General features: G+C 41.9%; 1 protein-coding gene across 1 annotated transcript in view; it reads right to left on the reverse strand.

Annotated features, from left to right (window-relative positions):
• map3k5 (mitogen-activated protein kinase kinase kinase 5) overlaps positions 1-17,222 on the reverse strand; it is a 54,799-nt gene that overhangs the window by 26,145 nt on the left and 11,432 nt on the right. Inside the window, exons 2-6 of the mRNA XM_041063879.1 lie at positions 13,114-13,253; positions 10,866-10,889; positions 7,058-7,251; positions 2,872-3,040; positions 1,570-1,676 (exon numbers count right to left, since the gene is read on the reverse strand). Coding sequence (XP_040919813.1) covers positions 1,570-1,676; positions 2,872-3,040; positions 7,058-7,251; positions 10,866-10,889; positions 13,114-13,253 — 634 coding nt within the window. The remainder of the gene's footprint in view (positions 1-1,569; positions 1,677-2,871; positions 3,041-7,057; positions 7,252-10,865; positions 10,890-13,113; positions 13,254-17,222) is intronic.

A 17,222-nucleotide genomic window follows, 5' to 3' on the forward strand; every position in this document is an offset into this window, starting at 1 on the left:
AAATGACAAACTAACCACAACAAAATCTTTGATTTTATCTTGTGAATTAAATACAAATTAGATAATATATTGATGCAAAAAATAATGCTAAATCTTGCGGTGGATAAAATTAAGACTGTTAGAAGGAAATCCTAATCTAACCTTATCCGACAGCTTTATTTACTTTTCAGTAATTTTATAGATTAAACTGTCAGGCAGTATATGAAGTAGTTACAGTGCCAGCTGCAACATCCAAGTGATGCTTAATTAATGCGTCCATAATCATAATACAATAACACAGTTACACCACAGATTATAATGGGACCAAAGCAGCCCATCACATAACAGTCACACATAAGAGCTATTGTACTAGTTAAGAGACTCCTCCTGCTTTGCTGAATAGGTGGGCTGGCATTAAAGACCTCCTACAGCTGTCTGTCTCTACTCATGACGTGCATCTCTAAGGAAAGCATCTCAACTGTCGTTAACATTTATCGCATGAATCTGTCTGACAAAATGTCTCACTGAGCTGCCTTGAGCCAAAAAAAAAAAAAAAAACAACCTCAATATCACATCTTGATAATGGGCCAGACAGTAACAGCGAACACGCGGGCATCTTGGCACCCTGCAGAAACATTTTCCAATTGCTACCAAATTAAAGAACAGCACGCTTTATTGCAATCTGACGCAGTAGCACCACCAAAACCACAGGAAGTTTACAAGAAAAGCAGCTGGAGAGAAACAGGCAGTCAAAACCCCCCAGTCTTGTACATCTGTCTTTTGCAGAGTAGCTGAAAACATGGTACTAATAATATCACTGCTGCTTGGGAACCTGAATTTACTGCTGCTTAAAGAAAAAAAAAAAATCTCCCACATTTGTTGCTCACGAAGCCCCTTCAAATCCAACACATAAACGCTGCAGTGCAGTACTTAAAACTCCTACCTGAACTCAAAACAAAATTTTAGAATTCACCACCGCTGCTATCAGATGGTAAGTACTAAGACCAAAAAGATAACTGTTGGTGTACCTAAAGCCACACTGTCCCTGGTTTCGTCATAGACAAGCGCCTTTGTGTCTAGAAAGAAAGAAAGAAAGGCTGGCTGCGTTCAAGTCATGGTCCATCTCTTCAAAGTTTGTTTATAATCTGTAATTTCCGAGCAGTTTAATGAATGTTCAGGCCGCTTTCATTGAAAGTCATTATTTGGCAACGCAGCATCAAGTATCAAGAAGTACTGTTGCTATGGTTACTTGCAATTTAATGTACTTTGCGTACTGTCGATCTTTGTTTTGTTCTACAAGGCAATCAGAAAGGAGCCTTTTCTTTGGCCGTGGCTTACACCAATTTATCACCGAGTTAAACTCGATTTAATTGGATTAATTTCAAACCACATGTGGATTTTGATTAATGAATGCATTAATAAATAAATAAATCCAGATGTCCAAAAATATCTACAAATCCAAAGTAATCAGGCCTGTATAAGAGCATAAAAACGATCTAGGAAGAACTGAGAAGTCAAAGAACAGAGCACGGCAACATGTTGCGGGGGGTATCGTTGTGTTGTGGATGTTGTCGTGCGCGGCACTCTCACCGATTCAGTGCAAAGGCATAGTGGAACTTCACATGAGGATGAGCCATGGGGTCAAAGGTCGGAAGCTTCTCCAGCGTCTCCACCAGCTTCACGATGGACTCGTAATCCTAGAACATAAGCGACAAGCACACCATTGAGCTCCTGTTGCACTTTCACCCCGGTCATCACTAAGCATTGTGGGACTATTGACCATGTGTCCTCCAAATATGCGTCCTGACTGAGCTGCTCTGAGGCCAGAGGGAGTGTTTCTGATGTCCCTTTATTCATTCTGTCTGACTCAACTGTGTGTTTAACACCAAAAGCACTTCAATAACTGAGTGGTCCCTTCATCACATTTTTGTTGCTCCTACTTGCCTACGTAGTCACTATACTATACACAAAGCATGTTGAATAATTCAGCAAGTCCTCAATGCTTGTTGTTCTAATGAATGATTTATGAGGCCGAGCGCTGCCTATGGTGAGCGGGAGGATCTGGACGGTGAGCGCCATCACAATGCGAAGACTAAAGGGCGGAAAGAGCGGCAGATTTAAGACGAGCAGACCAAAAGCTTTGCCTAGAGCTCTCTACAGGCGGTCTGCGATAGCCGCGGTTTGAGAAAATGACAATGAAAACGCGGGACGCTGCTGACAGTTTGATGCTGAGGCAGTGAATTCTCTTTAAGCGGTACAGTAAGTTTATACAGTAGCTCCCTCTGTCAAGGTCAGGGCCATATTATCCGTACTTAGTTGACAATTTTGTTTGAACTTAAGAAGGGCGTCAGTAGTTAGGTGAGTGTCTGAAATACTTGCTGGGATGTTCTGCTGAAAGTTTCTGTTCTCGGGGTGTAAAATGTGGGGTCGGTTGAATCCATAAACTGTCAATGGGGTGTGAGTCCTCATTGGAGTCTTCAACCTTTTGAATGTATTGTATAATTTCTCCGACCTTCAGTTTTCATGTTGCAGTTGAACCTTATTGTTAAACGGTGAACCAGGAGGACGTATTTGCTTAGGAGGACTCTGAGGTGGCAGGAAAACTGCCCTGTTGGTTTACAGCAGGGAGGAAGGGAGCTTTTCTATTAGTGTAAATGGAGTTAAACTCTTCTGCTTCTGCCGAAGGCCGATGCTGAAATGACTGAAACCTAAGTCCAAAATGGTTCCTCTGTTCAAGAACAACAAGCCAACATTATCACTGGCGTTTAACCGGTGACTAACGACTGTCTCCACATTGATCTCATTTGTTTAATTACCCAAAGGCAGCACACCTGATTTGACAAATGACAACAATATGCTGATGTTCAGAGAGTCTACACACAGCAGCTGTACCTGGATGTCCCTGTACGTCAGCAGCAGGTTGATGACAATGTCGACTGAAAGGCACTCCACGTTGTCCAGCCGCTGTTGGATTCGGCTCAGCTCGGCAGCCAGCTCCATGCCAGTGTACAGCTCACGAGCTTTCCGGATCTCGTTCAGAATCGTCTCACGGAAATACTGACTGGAGGACAAAAATCGGTTAGAAGTATATGATATAGCAGTACATCTGAAAGCTACCACAGCTTCTCTTATTTAAACTTAAAGACCTCTTTTGACTAAAAGCTAATGTTCTGTGCAAGCATGCCCTGCTATTTATTCAGGAAAAGCAACATCCACACAAAAATCCAATTAACACCTGAGTAAGTATCTCCCTGAGGTGCGATTCTAACATGATTGGAGTTTTAGCTCATTTCCTGCATTATGGTACTGTTACTCTTACTTTACTGTTACATAATTTCAGATCGTTCTCCAGTGTGACATGAACCACTTTCTTCTTGTCTTAAATTAGTTTTTCAGAAGAAATATTTTATAAATGTTGTTTAAATATTGCTGTGCGCTTCCACTGAAGTAAGGAAATTGAAACAATAATCATATTAAACATTAACGGAGGTGTGACATTATAAAACCACAGATGACGTTAGATATTAGCTTTGAAATATTTTATGGAGGAAAACATGAAATATCGGCTGCAGATTATTGTCACTACCAGTCTGCTGTCTTGAACTTGGTGTTTCTTTGTGGGGAAAGACAGAAAGTTAAACGCCTAAATGTCTACCTAGTACATACTCTGTTCATTTAATAATCTGTTCCATGTGAGTTGGCTAACTGAAATTAAATTTGCTTGTTGATGTTCTTCAAAATAAGGTATTGGAGAAAATAGTGTTTTCATATCATTACAAAAACTCAGTCACAAAAAAAAGTTAAAATAATAGTTGCTGATCTGCCACAGAATATTGCCACTTTCCAATCGCTTCTCTGTGGAGCTTGGTGCATCCTTGAAGAGACTGACAAGGTTGAAGGCTAAATACCAAATAATGACTCAGTACAAACTCTATTCCCACAATGAATCTGCTCCATGTGAGTCTGCTGACTAAAATTAAATTAGCTTGAAATTAAACCTACATGATATTGGAACAAAGCAACATTGACACTGGCTGATACCCTAATTCGTTTGAAAGGCCAGTGCCAGCTGAACACACTACAACCCACACAATAAAAACACTGTCAGTTTATAGCACTCGTCTCAGAGCCATAAGGCACAATACATTTAATAGGTAGCTGGTTGGTTATTATAAATAGGTATTATAAATAGCAGTCATGCTCCTTCACACAATGTACAGTATGCATTCAGGTCAGATTCCAACAATGGCTGAGCTTAAAACTTTCTGCTGTGTTCACTGCTTATAACTTCGTGGATGCTGGTCTCCAGGAGACAAAACCTTCATCAAAGTGCACGTTTTTCTTTTCTGCCTATAAAACCTGAGTCACTATTCCTGGAGCTGAGCAAGAACTAACTGGCAGCTGCATCGCCTATTGGCAGGAGAGCCTAAAATATTACCCCGGCAACTGAGGCAGTGTAAATGTTTTTTTTTTTTTTTTTTTTTTTTTTAATGAAGATTACCACGCAAGTCAAAGTTGAGGGATGCACCACATAAAAATAATTCCAGCAAGTAAAAATAGGGAGACTGGGACAACAAAAAAGGCCTGTTCTGCTGGGAAACAGTCACAGTCAGGGTTGCCAGGTCTGGGCTACTTTTGAAGTGTTGGCATGGATTGTTGTTTGCAGGTTGGGTAGACCTACTTTGCATACAGATTACATGAATAACGCCTATAAATAAAAACCCATATTTTAAATGAAATCATTTATTTATACCCAAATCCTACCAAACAGACTCTAAATCAATGTGTATACACACACAAAGTGCTGTAATGCACTCCTGAGACTACAGAAAAAGGTTGAGAACCACTGGTCTACACCACAGAGCTATATTTTATTGATGATAAAACACAAGACCATTTTAGGGCTCATGTGAAAAAACTGCATGGGAATACTGAAATTACTTAAAGTGGTTTACTTTGTACATATGACCATACATTTGGCAATGACAGCAATGCTGTTGGACTTCTGAGCTCTGGAATAGGTGGGTTTCGCGTGACGTCACGACGCAGCGGCGCGAGGGCGCCAAATTCAAAAGGAGGGCAGGAAGTGTTTCAGCCGTTAGCTGCCTGACACACTGAGGATCTACCGTGTGCAAAAAACAAATGTTTTGTGTTGTTTACCGGTGCTCAACTCGTTCCAATAGAGAAAAAGAAAAAAAGCTATTATAGGGTACCAAAAGTAGTCACCCACAAAGGTGAGAAATATAAAAAAAAACCTTACAGAACAACGCCGTTAAAGATGGATATTAAACCTACGTCTGCGGTCGGGAGGAGCAGTCTGCTAATGCCCGTGTCTACAGTGACCACTTCGTCAAAGGTACGTTAGCTAGCTAACTTGGTTTTTGTGGCTGTGTTTATATCATTGGGTTGTCGCTTAATGCTCATTTACATAGTAATAATTATTAAGTTGCCGGTAGTCTAATATGGACTAAATTGGGACTTTTTAGGCTGCCCTAGCGTTTTAGGGGACGTTGACTCAGTAGTCCAAATGCTCTTTCGCTGTCACGTCATACATTAGTATTTCTGTGTAACTGACAAATAAACCCCCTTGTACCCCTGTAAGATGTGTTTGTTGACATTATAGCCGCTGTTGCTAGCTGCTAGCTATACATAACCAGTATAAGAATAAACACTCTGGCGAAGACCAAACGATAATCGTCATGGAGCCGTTTGGTACCAAGGTTGTGGACTCACCCGCTCACAAAAAAGTTATATGCCTCAAGGCTTTTGTAGGCTTTCATTTGCTGTTTCGTATAATAAGGGGTCTGAAGTATCAGATAATTGGCGATCTCAACAGCCTCGATTGTCGGCAAATCTTTAACGTCCGTTGAAAACTCGCTCATCTTCGTGAGGTACGGGTCACGTCTAATATATTGTGTGATTAATTGTGCGTATCTCCGTCTCGACACGGGATCTAAACCCGTACAATACGGACTCTCTGCTAATATTTCCTCCATTTGGCTTTGACATGCAACTCACTTCCTGCCCTACATGTGAAATCGCTTCGCCTGCGTGCGTCATCATGATCACGTGACTGAAACCCAGCTATTGGGCTGGTTTTTGGCGAGGTTTTGATTGACCACTGTTCTAGTTTTGCCACACAGCCCTGGCAACCCTGGTCACAGTGCTGCTCAAACATCAACACCTGCAAGCTAAATTTTCCTCTGCAGGAACAAGAAACCAAACTCTCATGGCTTCTTCCCTATCTGTAATCTCACCTTAGTTTGTATACAACAACCAGGTGAACACTGTTTCCCTGTGCAACTTTTGCTCATAACTGTACAGGGAAACATTGTGGGCATTTTCCTCGTGCAATATGGCACAAGTAAAATGTAATCGTAGCGTTAATGTTGCACTGCTTTCAGAGGAACTTCTTATTCACAGGAATAGCTTTAAATAGGCTTTTCTCTTTTGCTTCCTCATCCTCAAACCCATTGCTCTGAATTAAACAGTTTTTCCTTCAACAATTTTCAGTACAGGAAAAATTCATGATCATTGACACTGTCAAGACTTTAGGGAAATATACCAATATGCATAGACTACATATTTGGTATTTGGGACAGGGATCTGACTTACTTTTTGGCACCTTTTTTTTTATCATATGAGAAACTGATATGCCACAGAAAGTAAAATAAATTTGACAGCATTAGGTAAGGCTAAAACTGAACTGACATGCTGATTCTGTGATAAATGAGTGAAAATATACATGTTGATGAGCCAATATACGTGTGTGTTATTCCACTAAATGAGGCCGTAGCTAGCTAAATTCAATCACAATGAAAAAAAAAGCAAAACAGCTAAACGTCTGCTAACAGAAACTAACATTAGCTTATCAAAGTTGCCATAACGTTAACAGCCTTGTTAGCTTTAGGTGAGAGGAATTAAGTGATTTGCTATGATTAAACCACATATTTAAATGTATTGACTTGTAGATTCTTTTTATTTAAATATATAATAATATCATGCAGACAACACTGTTTTCCCATTTATTTTCCAAAAGCAGAGTGTATTTTTCTCAGTCCACCCCCGCTGTACTTACTGGGAGTTGGCCTGAGACACTTTGAGCAGCTGGATGAAGCGGTCCAGCAGGGGCATGCAGATGGGCCCCAACAGCATCTCGAAGCTGGGCTGCATCAGTTCAGTCAGGCCCTTCATCAGGCTGCCCTCACAGCAGTACACCTTGTTTTGGGGCGTCACCATGTAGGGGATAAAGGTGTAGTTTGCTGAGCATGTCTGTCGATGCAAGAGACACAGTTTTGGACAAATATTAGCACATTTAAGCATTTGAGGAATTTAGGAATGAACCTTAGACCTCAACATTAACAACTCAAATGAGACCCAAAAAGATGTTGTCTTGAATAAAAACATGCAGTTATGCAAAGCTTTTGCTGCTCACAGCAAGGCCCATTTAATAAATGTCCTGGAGCTTTCCACAGTATCACATGATCCTCCTCAGCAGTTTTATAAGTGGCTACTGTATATTGCAGATGTAGTCTGTCTTAAACAGACAGGCAAACTGTCCTTATAATACAAGGTGTGTATTTATAGTACAGTACATTACATACCTTCATTAACGGAATTTACAGACATAGTATAGTCAAACATTGAATTGCATGTGGAGGAAGCAGATTGCTGGGGGGAAGTCTGAGCTGTTTCCCCTGTTTGAGACAGTCTGAGGTAATGACACGAGGCTTTGGCTCTGATCTGTCCACAGACAATAGTATTTATGTGGCGTTGTCTTCAGTGAACCAGTCTAAACAGGCAGCAGCTGGGTGGAGTGATCTGCATCAGTGGTGTCAACCACATTAGGAGCTGCTTTCTTACAACCACAAACAGTTAAGAGCAGCGCTCTTACAAATTCCACTTGTTCATGCAGCCTGGTGCTCATGAAAATCAAGCAGAAGCAGAGGTCTCGCTGGCTCACCTGGCGCAGAGCTCTACCCTGTTATTTGCTGCAGCTGTGGCATTCAGGGGTAAATTTGGTTTGGTGTCCGTTTCAGTTTTAGCTGCAGTTGTCGGGCCAAAAGTTTTCTTCTTTATTTACTAAGATTTAATTCTAGACATCTGCATTTTACCCTAATTCCTGTATTCTGTATCTGTGTTTATTTTAACTTCACATTATTCTCCAGCAGCGGTCGTAATGCTCCTGCCGCGGTTGCCTGCCACTGCTGAATAAACAAAGAGGGAACACGTGCACGCTGTGTTTACAGACAGTACAGAGAGCAAAAGAGACAGGCAGGAAAACCACTACTGACATCCTCAAGATGCAGTCGAGGTCTTTTCAAGGCGAGCTATTCCCGGAATGTCAGATGTGTGGTGAAACACAACATGAGAGCATCTGAAGGTGGCTGAGCTGCTACCCAGCTGCATCCTGACAGCTTTAATATTCTATCATGGTTTTCCGATTTTTCAGCAGCCTCCTTTAGAAGACACACTGCTGCTGTTGCTGCTGCTCTCACTGCCAACTGAAAAAAGGAAGTGAAAGGAAAGCGCGCTGCTGAACCAATGAAGGCGATAACTACTTCCTCCTGTGCAACAGTGGTTCATGACATCACCGTTTGCTGCAGTGGCAGTGCATGCTCTTCAAAAATAAACCTGTGACCCCTGTTTCTGTTAGGTGTAACCAGACAGGTTGCAAAATCCTGAGACTATTTTTAGCCCTTTTGCGTGCACGTGTGAGATTCATGCCGTCATGGGGATCACATGACAGGTCTGTTTTCGCAGGCTGATGCATATTTCAGAGCTGCCGCGGGTCATTGAAGCTAACCTCCGCCCGTCGCTTACAGGTAACAAGTTTCTGATCTGCCAGTGAAACACATGTGACACCACCGGCTCACGGGGAATCTGGTGAATGTGACTGAGAGTGAGTCAGTTATTTAGTGAGTGAGTCATCTGGTTTGTTAGCCTTGCCGATTGTCCATCTGTCCATTTGCAGTTACAGCAGGATTGTATTGGAGCCGCATGCCTACTCACTCACCTTCACAGAGAGAGAGAGACACACACACACACACAGAGCTGACCACAACTTGATATGAGCACTTCATTTATATGACTGTTGCTGCAGTCACTACCTGATTTAGGCAGTCGTGACTAACAGTGTCTCTTCCACCCAGGCCTGAAGCTCTGAAATGCTGTACCTGTGGGCTGCGACTGCAGATTTGAACCAAGCCAGTGGGCAGCTACAGTAAGTGAATTTACACCAACACAGAGGAATGAATGTGCATGCAATTACAGTAATATGACAAACACCAACAGAGGCTAATTACAAGGATTTCCACTATCATGGTGGGTAGTTAAATGTGCTTAGTTAAAGACAATTATTGACAAATTTTTTTTAACAGCAGAGAATAATAAAATGTACATTTGCACCTGAAGTGCTTTGTACATAAGATAAACAGAAATAACTGAACTAAACTGCCATACAACAATGCTGCCTCTTGGTTTCCTTGTCGTTCACACGTATCATGAAAGTGAGGATGATGACCTTTAGCTTGGGTCATGCAGCTTTAGCCTCAGTCTTGTAGCACAATATAGAAATCAAGTGCATAATTGGTTTAACAGTGAGGTGTGAGTGTCATGCTTTGGTTAGTGCTGACTGGGCTGTGGCAGGTCACCACAGTGGAGGTTTGCCAATGGCTGATTTTGTGATTGATTTTGTGCATGATTAGAACAATGATCAGAATAATTTGAACTGTACATGTTTAGTGTGGAGCCTTTGCTGGAACTGAATGGCAATGAGAGTGATGAAAACTGATATGAAAATTTTGTTAATTATGGCGCATGCAGGGAAGAACGTAGAATTGCACACACGGGGATGTGAAGTGCAAAAGAAATGATCAAAAATTTTGCAGATATTGCACTTCAGGTACACTTATTACCAGCAAAGAGGGTTAGTTAAGAGCACATGTACCAGTGCAGAGGGCAGTTAAGTACCTTAACGGAAGCAGGGAAGGGCGACAACAAAGACAGTGAGTGCACATAAGGGAGATCAGTGAGATCACACTCTCATACTGTGAGTGATAATCAACTCTTCTCACACGGTACGAGTCAGTGTCAGAGATCAGTACATTTCATGCTGCACAGGAACCACCTCCTTCCACTCTGCAAAGCCACTTAAGAGAGCTAAGCCTTTCATCTGACTCCTGAACATGGACTCCTGGACGACAATCAGCCTGCTCCTAATCGCACTTTGCTCTACTTTGTGCTGAATTAGTCGACTGCTCAGTTCGGGGATTCTCTGAAAAGGAGTGTAAATTAAATTATTTTGAGTTTTCAACTGTTGTTGTTGTTTTTTTTTTTATAAACGACCGGTAGTGTAACAAGGCTCATAGGTGGTTTGTAATGATAACAATAGAGGCTTTGTACTCAACATATTGCACTAAGAACATATGCTATATGTATAAATACTGTTTCATAAGGAGCCACAATAGGACGTGAGTCAGTAAAGAACAGGATTTCCTTAGCTTTAAGTCAGCACCTTATTTGAATGCTGCAGTTTTTGCAAGTCAAAATGCCTTTTACTGCAGACTGCGCCCATGCAGTCACTGTACCTCACGAAACAGCTGTCAACTGGGAAAAACATCTTGACAGTGGAAGAGAAGATGCTTTCATTTTGCATTTCTGTGAAACCAAACATTTATCACAGCTTCTAAACAAAAGTGGGCTGCAGAAGAGAAAACCTCTATAACACAGAGAAGGGAGACATAAGGTGCTAGACTCTGTGCTCCCTGCATGTTGTAAAAAAGCATATTCTTTGCACCACATAATATGTGTGATGTGTGAGCACTGGGTGAGTAATGTGTGAAAGGCAAAGGCGAAGGGAAAAAAAAAATTCTTTGTGTACTTACAGTGTTCTTCTGGCAAATTATCTCCTGTAAGAACAGAACAGAAGAAAAGAGAAAAGTACATTCAGAGATTCAACAAGAACATTCTTTCCTAACGGCGTTTTTATTTTGGAACAAAACAAAACTTATCAGGTCCACTAAAATTAAATACACCATACCTGAGACTGCTAAATTTTATTGAGATGACAATTTCTTTTTGTAAGTTAAAACCTCTGAACACAAAATCTTCAAATGAATAGTACAAAATAAGTGCTTGTTGGGAAACTTTCCTCTGTCTGAAACCCTGATTCAGTGTGAAAAATGCTGTAAGTTTACGAGACAGCCAGTCCTATAATCACACCCGCTTCATGCATCGACTGGCCAAGTGTGCAGAGGCATGAAAGTAGTCGGGGTTTTAGCTTTTTCCTTCTTCTCAAATGCACTTTACCACATCACTTTTTGTGCATGAAGCAAAGTGCAACGCCATCACTGCCTTTGATGTTTCATTCATCCTGCTCTTCTCTACGACAGTAAGCTTCAATCCCTGTCTTAAAGCGTGGAAATAGGTGTAAACACTTTTGCCCTAAGATGTGGTCGAACATCATGATTTACAGACTAGTTTGTCTGAAGCACGCTGAGGCCTTAGTGTTGCGCAAAATCAGATTCTGAAAAGGGTTGAAAAGTTTCACTTCTATTTTACAAATCCACAAAGCAGTGTCTGTAGGCTTTGACATGTCATATCACATTAGTTTGAGTTTCTGATGTAGGTGCTGTGATATCCTATAGGAAGTATTACAATCTGAATCCATGAGTGTTTCCCTCATGTTGGCTGTGTTTTAAAATTAATTCAAAAGGACAAATCCTAAGTTTGTATCAACACAAGAATTTCAAACCCAGAGAAATGTAGATGAAGAAAATCATAAACTCTTAACCTTCAGTTCAAATATGGTAGATTGTACTTTCTTTTACAGAGAGGCTATTTTATTTTTAAGGAAAAGAAAAAAAAAATCTGTGGTTAAAAGAAGCATGACCAGCATGGGTACACCGAGAACACACAGCCCTCTGTAGGGTCTCAGTGTATTTTTAAAAAGAGCTCCAGCATTTAAAGGAAAGCCCTGACTTTAAAACGGCACCCTTTAAAACAATTTAGCCGCCCGATAGAGATCAGAGGAAACCACCAGAGAGAAGAGGTCTTTTAAGGCTGGGTGAGGAGCAGCGAGCCCACCGCACAGCCAGACGGGTGGGCACCACGGCAGACCACAGGAAGGGAAAACTTAACAGTGTGCATTAGAGCAGGATTTCAATGCAGAAATAATAGAGATGAATTTGCGTGTCAGCCTTTTATGTTGATTATTTTTTGACTCTGCAGACAAAGTCTATATGCTGACTATATATATATATACAAATACTGGTTGCTGGCTGGAGATTCCTGTCGCCACAAACCTCCCTTCACTACAGAAACTACCTACAATAAAGGCCTCAGTGTTCCTCTGCTGCAAGTCGCCTACAGCAGGAGTAGGAGGTTTTCGAATGTGTTCAGCTTCAGCCTCAGACTGTGTGAACTACACCTCGTCTGCTGCATGGGAACTATAAGACTCACACTGCTGTCGTATGCTGACACAGCCAAAAGTTGTCTGGGTGAGATTTTGGGTTCCAGCCCATTACAGTAACAATCTGACATTAAGTTTAAAAACTGAACGTGTTTAGTGACTGAACCTCTACAAAAAAAGTCCCTTTAAAACCCTTTAAAAAACCTTTATTGCACACCTGGAACAAGATCCCCCTGTTCCTTGTTTCATGGGCAAACTTTGGATATGTTTTCAAGTTCCCAAACAATCGGGCCTGAAATCCAAACTTCCTTGGTGGAGGTTAAAATGTACCACCAAGACAAAAAATTAAAATAAATGAAAAAGGATCCAGTGGATAACCACTTTAAAAAGTGAAAACAGAATTGCCTTTCCCTATTAAACTCTATTTTACCCTGGAGACCTAATTTTTTTTGCTCATCCACAACTAAATGAGGCCACCGCTGACTTCCTATCTCAAAGTGTTTCATAAATGCATTTCCTTCCATCAAATTACTGATGCATTTATGTGCCGCTGCCACCAAATTACATTTCTGTCAATCCCACGCCCCCTTCTTCACCCCCCACCTCCGTCTAAATAAAGCCTTTAATCACCAGCCTTGTGAACCACAGTGATTGTTAGATTCATGTGTTAAAGTGATGAGGGCAGAACTGCCCTGATTTCTGTTCTCATAATGACGGCTTACCTGCAGGGACTGGAGGGAATCAGAGTTAGTGTCGCAGTACAGGATGATGTTGTTGGCCATGCTGAAGCTCTCTCTGACCCCCAGGTGGTAAAAGAGCGAGGGCTGGCGGAAAGCGTCCGTCATCTCCACCACAGCCAGGTCTGATGGTGAGAAACAGGCAGGAGTTATGTCGGTGTCAGTCGCCCACTGAGTGAAGAGCAACACGCTTATTCCTCACAGGCTAATGCACCAAGTGCCACAAGATCCTATAGTGATCCTAGAGTAGAATTCACTAACTGTTAAAAAAGTCACTAACTGGTTTTCATAAAAGCCAACATCGACTGGCCTTTATTGCTCTGGGAGAAAGAGGGACAGACACGGCTCTGAGGTCAAAGGTTAATGGACACATCGTGTGTTTGTCACTATTACAAACTGTATATATCGCTAAAGGTGATGTTCACAGCAGCTTTTACTGCCGTCTGTTTTCAGCCATAGATTCTCGTGTCAGAGGGACAAGTGGAGCTAATTCAGCAACACACTCTTGGAAAACAGAATTATTCCATCGACAAAGGTGGTTTGACCCACCTTATCAACTCTGTCAATAAATACAAACACACTCAATACCACACTGACCACAGCTGGACTCCACCATATGATCAGGATCAATAGGTTAAGAGAAGTACATATTGCCAAGTGTCACTCAAGCCAACAGGGACTACAGCTTCTGGTGAAGGGGTGGAGAGTTCCCAGCCTTGAAACAACAGTCCTGTGCTTATATTAGCAAACCTGAGCTCATTCATAGGTTGTTGAACTGAACCGTTCTCATATCGTAGCCCTGAAAACCGTCCAAAAACCTTACTCAAAGGTTTTTATGATGGGTATGTGGCGTTAAACACACTCGTCGACCTGTAGAATAAGCATGGCAGGGATTATGGCGGCCCTCACATGAGGTGGAGCTGTACGTGCTGTCCCTGAGGCCGCCTCGAGCCACTGATAACAACAAAAACAAATCAGCCCGGTGGCTGCGCTCCAGTAATGACAGAGGAGCTCAGACCGTCACAGAGATAACACTGCACCCTGCGTTTTTCATCTGTTTCCAACTATCCACCTCTCCGTGTCAACAAACACATTACATGGGGCTGAGCAGAGGATCTCTGATCCAGCCGACCGACCGACTCCTTTTCCCCTAACGGGCTGATCTATGGGCTCAAATCAGAGTCAAAAAGACTTTGAGCCATAAACGTTCATAAAGTTTGTAGTTGCAAATCAATCTGTGTAGACCTGTGAAACTAATCAGCATGAGAAATTCAAGTTTGTACATGTGTACAAAAGATTTGTGCAGATGTGCAGATCCAAGCTCCTAACACCATCCAATCCATCCGAATAAATCACTCTGAGCAACCAAGTGAAGACTCACAAATTTGAATGCACAGTTAACATCAAGTAGTCAATTTAATTCAGTGGCTCTGTGGCTGCATGCCAGCACAACACTGCAGAGACAAGCCTATCAGAGGCAGGCTGATAGTGGAGAGCTTTTGTCAGTGATGAGGGGCCATGCTGCTCTTCGCACTCCTCATCAGCACATGCAAATTCAACCAGGAAGCCGGTACTTGTTGTCGGCCTCGGAGCTTCTCGTCGTCAACCCCGTCCTCCACACAAGCTTTGGAAAACAGCCTCACATTTTCATTACAGCCAAGCGAGCAGAGGACAGGATATAAGGGATTTTAAGCTCTGCAGCTCTGTGCGGTGACGCGGAATATCAAGAGGGTTTTTTGTTCACTGGATGAGCAGCCAGCATCTCCACACCAGGATGGCTGCTGCCTGATTGAGTGCAAGTTTGATTTCACTTTCTGACGTATGCGGCAGAGGGGGAAAGTACACCTTAATCCTCACTGGACCGACCTCTGCTTAACAACCACTTGTCACTTCCACATCTGTGACGCACTGCTATCAGTGCTGTCATCAACATCCAACAAATATTCAGTGAACGTTTGGACATTATTAAAAGTCCAAACCAAGACTGACTGGATTGTTCTGGAAGAACAATAATAATTAGGTATGTTTTGCTGGACTATACTGAAAGTTAACAACAGAAATACTTGTGCATGATTCATAATCTCACTACAACACTTATTCCAGAGCGTACACGGAATAAAAGGTTGTTTTGCTTCTTCAGTTGCTCTTACTTTAGGCACACAAGGTGCAACTGAATGTCAACATCCAGACAGCACAGGCTGTCTGATGAATAAAAGATAAGTTTGTCTCATTTCTCTGCTAACAGGAGACCCATCAATATTACATCTGAACATGAGTTTAATGCAAACAGGCTATTAAAAGGCAACGGCGTCACATACAGCTGTAGACACACACACACAGACACACTCACACACACAAAAAGAGGTTACAGTTGTGTTTTTCAACTGCAGCTGTGAGCTGGTTGGGCCAATTTTGCATTGCTCTGCCTGGAAACCTCACCTGCTTCACAGGAATGGAAGGAAAATGTTTGCTGTTTGTCACAGGGCAGGGATAATGTAGACGATGAATAAGGAACACAGCCGACTGTGTGCACATATGAAAAAAAGAAAAAAAGAAAAAAGACACTAGCGAGTCTTTTTCTGCCAGGAGAGTCGAGTGGAGCAATCATTTCTCGTAAGTGCTTTGTACTCACAACAAAGCTCCTGAGAGCTGACAACACTTGACTAGTGACGTATGATGTCGTCAGTGTGGCGTGTGTACTTCTGTCTCGATGCACATGTATTGAACAATAATAAAAAACAACACGACAGACTTAAATGAGAAGTGGCACGCAGGGGTAGCCACACCACTTTCATCCTGCATTTCTTAAATAAGATTTTCAGCTTTTACTGCACAGAACGATTTTTTGACTTTAAAGCCCGGCAGCAGATGTGGTGCAAGAAAATTTCACGTTACTAAAAGAAGCTCTCGTTAAATCTCATGCATCTCCTCATGGTCCTGAGCCATGTGCCCAGTAGTCTTGTTCAGTTATCCTCCCAGGACATTATCACAGGAGTACATATGGTTTCAAACAATTTGTTTGCTCTCCTGTAGAAGGGAAAGATCTATGTTGAACAGGAAGTATAGCAATTGTTTTATTATACAAACTAAATACGTTGCACACTCACCAACTTTACTTCCTCTTTTCCTTTTGGGAACTTTTCCCTTAAGTGTTAACTTTTGATACTTTTATTTTCATGCATACATCGACTAATCTCTAAAGATGACTGCTGAGAGCTGCCAAGTAGCTTGCAATGCTAGAGTGCACAGCTGAATCCTTTGGCTAGCACTGGCCATTCTGTGACTCTGTTTATTGTGTTACATAAGCATAGAGAGCATTCAGACCCTGTTTGAATGCTTTATTTGTCTACGATTGCAGGGAAGTTATGCTGGTATTTTGCAATAAAGTTCTGAAAGACAGTGTAGGGAAGTCTGATTCTTATCCACTATACAGACACAACTCAGACCCACTTCAACTCCACTTGAAAGGACTCTGAACTTGATCCTATTGAACATCTGAATGACCAAATGCACGAAATACTCAACAATTAAGATAAAGCTCCAGACATTATGTGAATACATGCTAATAAAATGCCACACTTCTGATACGCTATATCTAAAATGTGTTTTGCAATCTGCCGGTGGCTTCGTGTTAGGCTTCCTGCCACATTATGGACAGTAATCTTGAATTCATGCAGACAAACATCACAGAAATGGGAAACATCACGCAGACAGTGACTGTGATTCAGCAGCAGAGCATCTGAATGTTTCTGGAGAGCATTCAGATGTCGTGATTGCTTACCAATGCAACAGCAGAGCTGAGTGCATGCCAATGTAACAGCACACCTGCCAACATAGTGTTCACAGAAGGCTGCGTAAAGCCAGTAACGGAATAATTTGACTCACACAGTCACCCTTTTAACAGGCTCTGCCATCTGATCACATGTGCTCACCTCATGTGTTGTTGTGGCCTTTGCAATCACCTCAAATCAGTAGTAAAACCAAGTGTGTCTACACAAGGGAGAGATAAGACAAATTGAAAAGAAACAAAAACAAGTGCAAAACATGCATAGTGATGCCCCGATAATCCTGCTACACCTCCTACAGCAGGACCT

This window comes from Toxotes jaculatrix, chromosome 19 (genome assembly GCF_017976425.1).
Source record: "Toxotes jaculatrix isolate fToxJac2 chromosome 19, fToxJac2.pri, whole genome shotgun sequence".
Taxonomy (NCBI): Eukaryota; Metazoa; Chordata; class Actinopteri; family Toxotidae; genus Toxotes; species Toxotes jaculatrix.